General features: G+C 49.0%; 1 protein-coding gene across 12 annotated transcripts in view; it reads left to right on the forward strand.

Moving 5' to 3' along the window:
* Positions 1 to 8,479, forward strand: part of CHST15 (carbohydrate sulfotransferase 15) — an 85,764-nt gene that overhangs the window by 50,449 nt on the left and 26,836 nt on the right. For all 12 annotated transcript variants that reach the window (XR_002734163.2, XM_023224248.3, XM_023224245.2 and 9 more), the window contains 2 exons: positions 1,485 to 1,631; positions 5,291 to 5,447. Coding sequence is in view for 11 of the 12 variants with exons in the window: in XM_023224248.3 (XP_023080016.1) it covers positions 1,485 to 1,631; positions 5,291 to 5,447 (304 nt within the window). In the remaining variant the exon portion in view is untranslated. The remainder of the gene's footprint in view (positions 1 to 1,484; positions 1,632 to 5,290; positions 5,448 to 8,479) is intronic.

Consider the following 8,479-nt stretch of genomic DNA (forward strand, 5'->3'; position numbering starts at 1 on the left):
TGTGCTATTTCTCTGCTCTGTGCTGTTCCCCTGCTCTGTGCTGTTCCCTGCTCTGTGCTGTCCCTCCTCTGTGCTGTTCCTAGCTGTGTGCTGTTCCAGCTGCAGTCACTGCACCTGGGGCATACTGAGTTGCTTCAGGCCTCAGCTTCTCTGACCTGCCCCATCTGCCTTATGGGTTCCATATGATAACCACATGGAGATCATTCTGGAGGCCCTGCTCTCAGCCCTTTGCCGCAGGCTGACCATGATCACTGCCCATCCCTTTCTGCTCCAGCCCAGCCCCAGGCACCCTGTGGTCCTCAGATCACTGTTTCCTTTCTGTAACCTTTTCCTTGTGCCAGGAGAGGTTCGGTCACTGGAGCTGAGGGGTGATACGTGCCTATTGTCAACCAGAGTCCGGGCAGGCCATGAGGGTGTTTTCCAGTAATGGACTCAGGTTGCCTAGAAGGGAATCTTCAAAGTTTTCCTTAGACCAACTCTTAATGTGTTTCCTGAAACGTTTGCTTTCATCCTTTTGATGTTGGTCCTACAGTGAGCTAAAGTGTAAATGTTTCTTCTGTGGTTTAGCAGCGGCCGCTAGGAGCCAGGGTTTCACATCCCTATGCATTTGCTGGTGTGTCTGAACACACTCCCCTGCCGTAGGGTGCTCCCCCGAGGCTCACAGTGATTTCCCCTTAATGAAAACCAGCTTCCCACTGGCAGGAAAGGAGGAAGAACAGAGGCAGGCCTCTGGAATCTCGTCTTCAATGTCACCTTGAACCTCTTGTTGCTTTGGCCACGGATATTCTCTTCCAATTTCCATTGACTTCAGGAGTTGTGGTGTTGGGAAGTGGATTTTTAAATGTTTGCAAGTGAAATTTATTTATTTTTCAGGCAGCGGGTGAATTTGAGCTCTATGTGGCCGATGCCAGAATCCATGTCTGTCTAGAGTATGATCAGTTCCCCTTATTGTTTGGACAAAGGGCAGGGTATTTGATTGAACACGGCAGGAGAGAGAACATCAGGCAGGTGCTGGCTGGCCCCCATGAGGAAGGCATCATGGAGTTTATAGGATACTGCCCTCCTCTCCCCCGTGGGCTGCCCTTGGTCCTCTCTCCCTGTTTCACACAACATATGCATCCCGGGTGTCATTGCTGCCCGGCCACTTAAGAGTCCCACCTGTGCACAAGTTAACTCAGTCCCTCCAAGCAGACATGTCTCTAGTTCTTAAATAGGTGTTCCAGTCTTTAATCTGCCACTGTCCAGCTTAGTGGTGGTATCTTCCAGCCCTTGAAGCATGGATGGATTGAAAGTGGGTAGCCAGGCCCCATAGACCCCCACCCCCATCCCCAGTGACCCTTTCTGAAGCTACCCGGGCTGAGCCTCTTGCCGCTGTAGCCAGGCCCTTTAGGCCGTTCCATCTCCCTTTGGTCGCTGTCTGGGAGGCCATCACTCCAGCAGTAGCAACTTTGTCCTCAGTATCTCCTGCTGCTTGGTTCTTGTAGGAATTGTCCGCCTAAGAGATGGGCTGCGAGACCGCTATCCTGTGGAAGATTATCTGGACCTATTTGACCTGGCCGCACACCAGATCCATCAAGGACTACAGGCCAACTCTGCAAAGGAGCAGAGCAAGATGAATACAATCATTATCGGTAAGGCTTCTGTGTTACTCTGGCAGGGCTAGCACCCTCCCTGAGGTCCTGGCTCAGGCTCCAGGCCTGGCCCAGTTCTGCTTCACCTGCAGAACATTTGCATGGTGGCAGCAGACTTCTTTTGAGCCTCCACTTCTCCACCTGGCCGTCGCTTTTACCACTACATAAAATGTTCACATCACTTGAACAGTTACTATAAAGCAGAAATGTTGACTTTCTAATTCTGTGGAGACGTAAGGACAGCTGACGGCTTTCGTGAGAAGTTGCCATTTCTTTGTTTTTAAGAAATTAAGCAGGGATATTGACTTCTTTTCGTGATGTACTGATCTGATAAGTTTGGATGGGGAATTATAAATGCAGTTAACTGGTTAGTCATTGATTTGCTGCTTGGGGCTTTTGTAATCCCTAGCCACTGGGACCATATAAGACGCAGGCAACTTCTTCTGAAATAGACTCCACTCTGACACGTCGCCTATAACTAATTGCTGTTTAAAAAGCCTAGCCTCTGTCAACCTAATGCCTTTGGGCATTCAAAGTGAGGTTGATTAATAATAATTTGTTTTAAATATTCACAAGAATATTTTATAAGTAAGCATATATGTTTACTCTTTTTAAAATTTATTTTTTATTGTATAATTTAAGGTGTGCAGCATAATGTGATGTTTTGTTGGAAACAGAGACAATGAAATGATTAATACAGTAAAGCAAATTAACGTAGCCATTTTTTTTTTCACAGTTACCTTTGTGTGTGGGGAGGGGGGCACGTGTGTGGTAAAAGCACCTGAAATATACTGTCCTGGAAAATTTCCGGCATGCAATACAGGATTAATAGGATTAATAACTACAGTGCACATGCTCTACCTTAGATCTCTAGAGTTGTTATTTGTCTGACATAATTCTTTTTATTGGATTCAGCTTAGAAGGCGTTTATCCACTGATGCCTTCTAAAAGAGAAATTGAATCATGTTTTGCTTAAATTGTTTACCGTAGACAGTGATCTATTTTTTAATTTCCCTAGATCTGTTATATTTGCAATCTCCAAATTAAATAAATCTATTAGCTACTAAGAGGAATTGTAATCAACCCTTTGGAAGATGACTTTTTAACTTAAGACTCTCCTATCCAAGGGGACAGGCTTATGTGCCAAAGTCTTGACTTATTCTTTTTTTTTTTCTTTTAAACTCAAAGAAATTAAGTCACTGGGAGTCACCTCCAGTATGATTTGGCTGTTAGCTAGTTTTTTGCAAACTTGGGGGTCCAAACTCCCCAAATCTCAAGTCTGACTTACATTTCATTGTGACTCCTATACCATATGCCTCTGGGAAAATCACATGTTTTTATGAAAGTGCTAAAAATATGTATCCTTGGGCCAGGAAACAGAGACTAAGATAATGAATGAAAAAGGAAAGCCTCTGTTTGGTCTCCTAATTTTGCTTGCTCCTAGATTTTAAAAAGAACAAAAAATAAAATCACTGTGCTGATACTTACTTAAAGCAGAGTTTGGTGAGTTTTATGGTAGTCTGTGGTGTGACAGGTATCTAGCCCTGCCTGGGCCAGCAGCCAGCTCTGTGCCATGCAGCCGGTCATTTTTCCTGTTCCTGGACTCTGTCTGCACCTCTGCAAAGTGGAATTGTTGGACCAGGTCAGTTCTAGACTCCTTCCAGCGCTGAAATGTGACTCAGCTCTGCCCCAGCTCTTCCTCTGTGTTAGATTCTGGGCAGAAACAGCAGGATCTTTCCTCATCTTGGGCTCCTAGGGCAGAGAGGACCTTTCTTCTGCTGTCATTGTTGACAGCTAGAGTCACACAAGAGCTTCAGGATGCAAGTGGCCTGAACATCATGGCTGAACTTGGGGCTAGGGCTTTAGACATGTTGAAAGGCTCCTGCCTCTACTCCCAGGTACCCAACGTGGTACTCTTTGTTTCTTGAATTGCCTGTTGTCCCTCTTATTTCTTAAGGTCTGAGAGAGGAGGGGCTGTGCTTTCCTCCCTTGATCTGTCCCTGGTGCCAAGCACAATGCTGAGCACAGATTAGACACCAAATGAATGCTTCCTGGATGGATGAAGGATGGATGGTGGCCGGATGGAAGGAAGACAGTCAGGTGGATGGAGAAATGCTTCCATGGCTCTAGAACCAGTTCAGTTTTGAGATCTGACAGAATTTGTGCCAATTTAGCTAGAGAGTTCATTTGTCCTTTATATTCTCATTCGTTGTGAGTAGAATTTTCAAGGGACTTCGGATTGACTTGTTTTTTCTGTGTCCTAGGGTATTATCTCTTTAAAAAAAGAAAGAAAAAAAGGCCAGAACAGAGCTGTTCACCTGGATGTGATTATGCATCCGACAGAACTGATAGGGGCCTGCAGGGATGTGATACACTTGTCACTGACCAAAGACACTCAGTCATCTGGCTCAGTCTTTCCCTGGATAAGTAACTTTCAGATGTGTCCTGTGGTCCTTGGCAAACTGTCAGGAAATCAAGTGTAGAGCTGATTGATGGATTTGCCTTCCTTTTTAAATCTCTGAAGACTTTCCCAAGCACATACACACACACACACACACACACACACACACACACACACACCCCTCAAACCCTCAGGAAATTGGCTTCATCCTCTGGGAGAGTCTGTGCTGTTAGAATGCCTGCCTATGTCTTGGCATTACCTCTGTGCTGGGATGTGTGTTTGCCATTTACATCCTTCACTCGTGAGGACCATGATGAAATGTGAAGCTGGCTGGGACCCAGTTCCCGTTCACCCAGTCTGCACTGAGTAGGTACCAGCTGCGTGCAGAGCAGTGACCTCAAACAGGAGGCAGCGTGTGTGAGCCCTGTGGCAAAGCCCCTCTCTCTTTTAGTCTTAAAGTATGCCCTGAGATGAACAGTTACAGCTTCAAGGAAGGAAATCTCACTCGAATTCCTCGTAAGGGTTAGCGTTCCCACCCTCCTGCTTTCTCCTGATGCTTTGGAAGGAATCCATCCAGTACCAGCTCCAGGCTCCTGGTCTGTTAGACCAGTTCTCGGCTCCTCCCAGCTCTGAAATGCGGTTCGGCTCTGCCCCAGCTCTTTCTCTTTGTTAGATCCGGGGCAGAAATGGCAAGGCCTTTCGCCATCTTGGGCCCCCAGTTCAGAGAGAACTCCATCTATTATTACTAGAACCATCTACTATATAGAACATATATTGGAAAACTATACAGGAAAACCATTTTCAGAACCACCTATCATTTCCCACCTAGAGAACTGCTATTTATGTTTTGGTATATTTTCCCACAGACTGCATTCTCAGTGGGCCCTTAAAATGCCACAGAGCTGTGCACCATGAGCAAAGTTAAATACTGTGAAACTGGGGGCCCAGATGCGGCTGAAGGTTTTCTTTTTTGCTCCCCTTGGAAAGGGGGCTCAGGAGTGGGGACACTCAGTGTTGCATGGATTGCCTGGACTTCCAGACAGAGGTTTTTGGGGTGGAGGTGGGGTGTGACCGTGGCAGGGGTGGACATCCAATCTTCTCTCTTTGGAGTCCTGTTTGCCCACAAAGGCTGACAGCTTGGCCTCTCCTGCTGCTTAAGAGGAGGGCATCGGGGCCAGGTTTGGCCTCTGGCACCCAGGGCCACTTCGTGGGAGCCTGAATCCCACCCCTGCTCACTTGGAGTGTTTTCTGTTTCCAGGGGAGGCCAGTGCTTCCACTATGTGGGATAACAATGCTTGGACGTTCTTTTACGACAACAGCACGGACGGCGAGCCACCGTTTCTGACCCAGGACTTCATCCACGCCTTTCAGCCGAATGCCAAACTGATTGTCATGCTCAGGGACCCTGTGGAGAGGTGAGCAGTTTCTGTGTGTTGTATTTGGGGTGAGAAGAAGAGGCACTTTTGAAGAAAGGTATTCTCCTGTCATCACAATTAAGATTTTGTCTCCTTTAGAAAAAATTAAACAGGCCAGGTGCAGTGGCTCATGCCTGTAATCTCAGCACTTTGGGAGGCTGGGGTGGGTGGATCACCCCACCAGCCTGAGGTCAGGAGTTCAAGACCAGCCTGGCCAACATGGTGAAACCCCGTCTCTACTAAAAATGCAAAAATTACCAGGCGTGGTGGCACACTCCTGTAGTCCCAGCTACTCGGGAGGCTGAGGTAGGAGAATCGCTTGAATCCAGGAGGTGGAGGCTGCAGTGGGCCAAGATGGCGCAACTGCACTCCAGCCTGGGCAACAGAGCGAGACTCCATCTCAAAATAAATAAATAAAAACAAATAAAAATCAATGGAACTTGCAGTGTTACTGCTGTTTCTTACGTAAGTGTTATTCTTGGGGTTGTCGTCACTGAGTTGACACACATTGTAGATTGTTTTCTTAACCATTCTGATCCTGGTCTGCGTGTCTTCAGCCCCAGCGGGCCTGACCAGGGACACAGGATGGTTCCTTGGTGCTGTCAAGGCTTGGGAAACACCCTTAGAATCAGGGACGTCAGCTTCGCCACGTGGTTTAACTCCTAGAATTCTGTGTCTCTCGACGTCGATGCCTTTATCTTGTCTGCATTGAATGTACAGTTTCCAGTTTTCCTTGAGAGACCGAAAGGAAGAACAATGATGAGTAGAGCAGCTTTGCTTTAAGATCAAGGGTTGCCCAGCGTGGGTAAGGCCAGGGTAGTGGGATATTGAACAGCCACTGTGGGGCGGCCCAGCTGCCACTGGGCGCTGCTTGCATCATTGTTGCCTGTGTGAATACAGAATCTCAGGGCTACCAGGACCTTAAAAGTATTTAGTTCAGCGCTCCCTCCAGTACCACCACATCAGAGCAGAGGGAGCCCCAGTCTAATCCGAGGCCCTCTGAGTCAGGGAATTCTCCACGCAAGATGGCCAGTGTAGCTTAGGACAGCTGTGTTCCTATTTTGAGACCAGGTCTGTTCTGGGGGAACATGCACTCATTGGTCCTGTTTCTTCTCCATACAGTCAGACAGACCAAGTCTAATCCTTCCAAAACAGGAGAGGCTGGCGATATTTAAAGACAGGGACCACAGCCCTTTGCGCCATATTTTCCTTTGGGCCAACTGTATCTTCTGATGGATTGAATTATGACCCGCAAAAAGATGTGCCAAAGTTGTCTCCCCCAGTGTGTATGACTGGGGCCTTATTTGGAAATAGGATCTTTGCAGATGCACTCAGGTTAAAATGAGGTCATACTGGATCAGGGTAGACCCTCAGCCACCCTAAGACACAGGGAGCACGCCTCATGACGAGGCTGGAGTGATGCCGCCACCAGCCAAGGGGTGCCAAGGAGTGCCGGCAGACACCAGAAGCCAGGAGAGGTGTGGAACAGATTCTCCCCCGCACCCCAGAGGAGCCCCCCCGCCCACACCTGGGTTTCAGACTCCAGCTTCCAGGACACTGAGGGAAGAGTCCTGTCATTGTGCACCACCAGTTCATGGTGATTTGTCCTGGCAGCCCCAGGAAACTGGCCTGTGGGGTCTCTTCCTCAGGTGGCATACTTTCGTGGCCCCACGTATTTGCCAATTATAACAATAAGGTGTGTTTGTTGTGGAAATTTTAGAACATATATTGGAAAACTCTTTTCAAACTATAATTTCTCACCTAGATAACCACTATTTATGTTTTGGTGTATTTTCTTCCAGACTTTTTCTATGCAAATAGGTATGTGTGTGTGTGTGTGTGTGTGTGTGTATACACGTGGGTGTGATTTGTGTGTGTGTATACATGTGGGTGTGATGGGGTGTGTGTGTGTGTATACACGTGGGTGTGATGGTACAGCCTTATGTCCTGCTTCTTTCACTTTGCATTCTTGCCCCCAAAAAACATGCTTTAAAGTCTGTCCTGGTCACACTTCTGAGCTGATGTCCCTCTTGTGGAGACTGCATGGCTCCCGCCACTCTGAGTATGACCTGGTTAGGGAGAGGCTGGATCCGCCCCCCTCAGCCCCAGCGCCTGAGCCTGAGCTCTTGGTGGCTGTCCTGGTGCCATGCCTTCGGGCAGGTGCCAGGTGTGGTTTCGCTCCCTACCCTCTGCATCTCCCAGCCCAGGACTTCGTCCACTGTGTTCCGAGGCAGCCACTGACTTGCTGTCGCTTGCCGTGTCCCGTCCCACCTGCTGGTTCCCGTGTTTTGGAGGCAGAAATTGGCCTTGCTGAGCGGGCTGGTCTCCCTCTGTTCAGCAGGGCTGACGCACACTGGCTGAGCTCTCATGGTGACATAACTGTCACCTCGAGCTGCCCCTTCGCTGTCCCTGGAGGTGTTTTCACAGCTGCTCTGCCTCCCTCCCCGCCACGGCCCCCAGCTGAAGGGCACAAGTGCTCGGTGTGCTCATCAAATGGTTTCCTATCGCTGCTCCTTAGTTCCTCATTCTGAGGAAGGTCAGACCACGCCTTAACCTCAGGGGCGGAGAGTGCACACAGCAGCCTTGTGTGCTCTCTGGGCGCAGAGAGGTGGGGGCCCATCTGTCAGGACTGGGTTTGGTGTGTGTGGACCCTGCTCTGGGCCCTGGGAGACTGGAGCTCCCGGTGGGAACGTGGGCATGGCTGTGGTTGGTTGCAGTAGTGCAGAGTAGGAGGCTGGGGGAGTGGGCTCCTGAGTGGGGAGATCCAGAAGGAACTGACCTGTAGAAAACTGATGCTAGACTGGACTCTGAAGGATGAGTAAGAGTTTGCTGTGTAAACAAGGAAGGAAGGTGGGTTAAGATGAAGAAACCTTCCAGGCAGAGAGAAGGCCAAGTGCAAAGGAAAAGACCACGTGTTCTCCTGTTTGGGGTGGGGCCAGGGTCCAGTGGAGCCAGGGTCCCTGTTAGGGGTGGAGCCAGGGTCCCTGTTAGGGGTGGAGCCAGGGTCCCTGTTAGGGGTGGAGCCAGGGTCC

Source organism: Piliocolobus tephrosceles, chromosome 9, assembly GCF_002776525.5.
Source record: "Piliocolobus tephrosceles isolate RC106 chromosome 9, ASM277652v3, whole genome shotgun sequence".
NCBI classification, from domain to species: Eukaryota; Metazoa; Chordata; class Mammalia; order Primates; family Cercopithecidae; genus Piliocolobus; species Piliocolobus tephrosceles.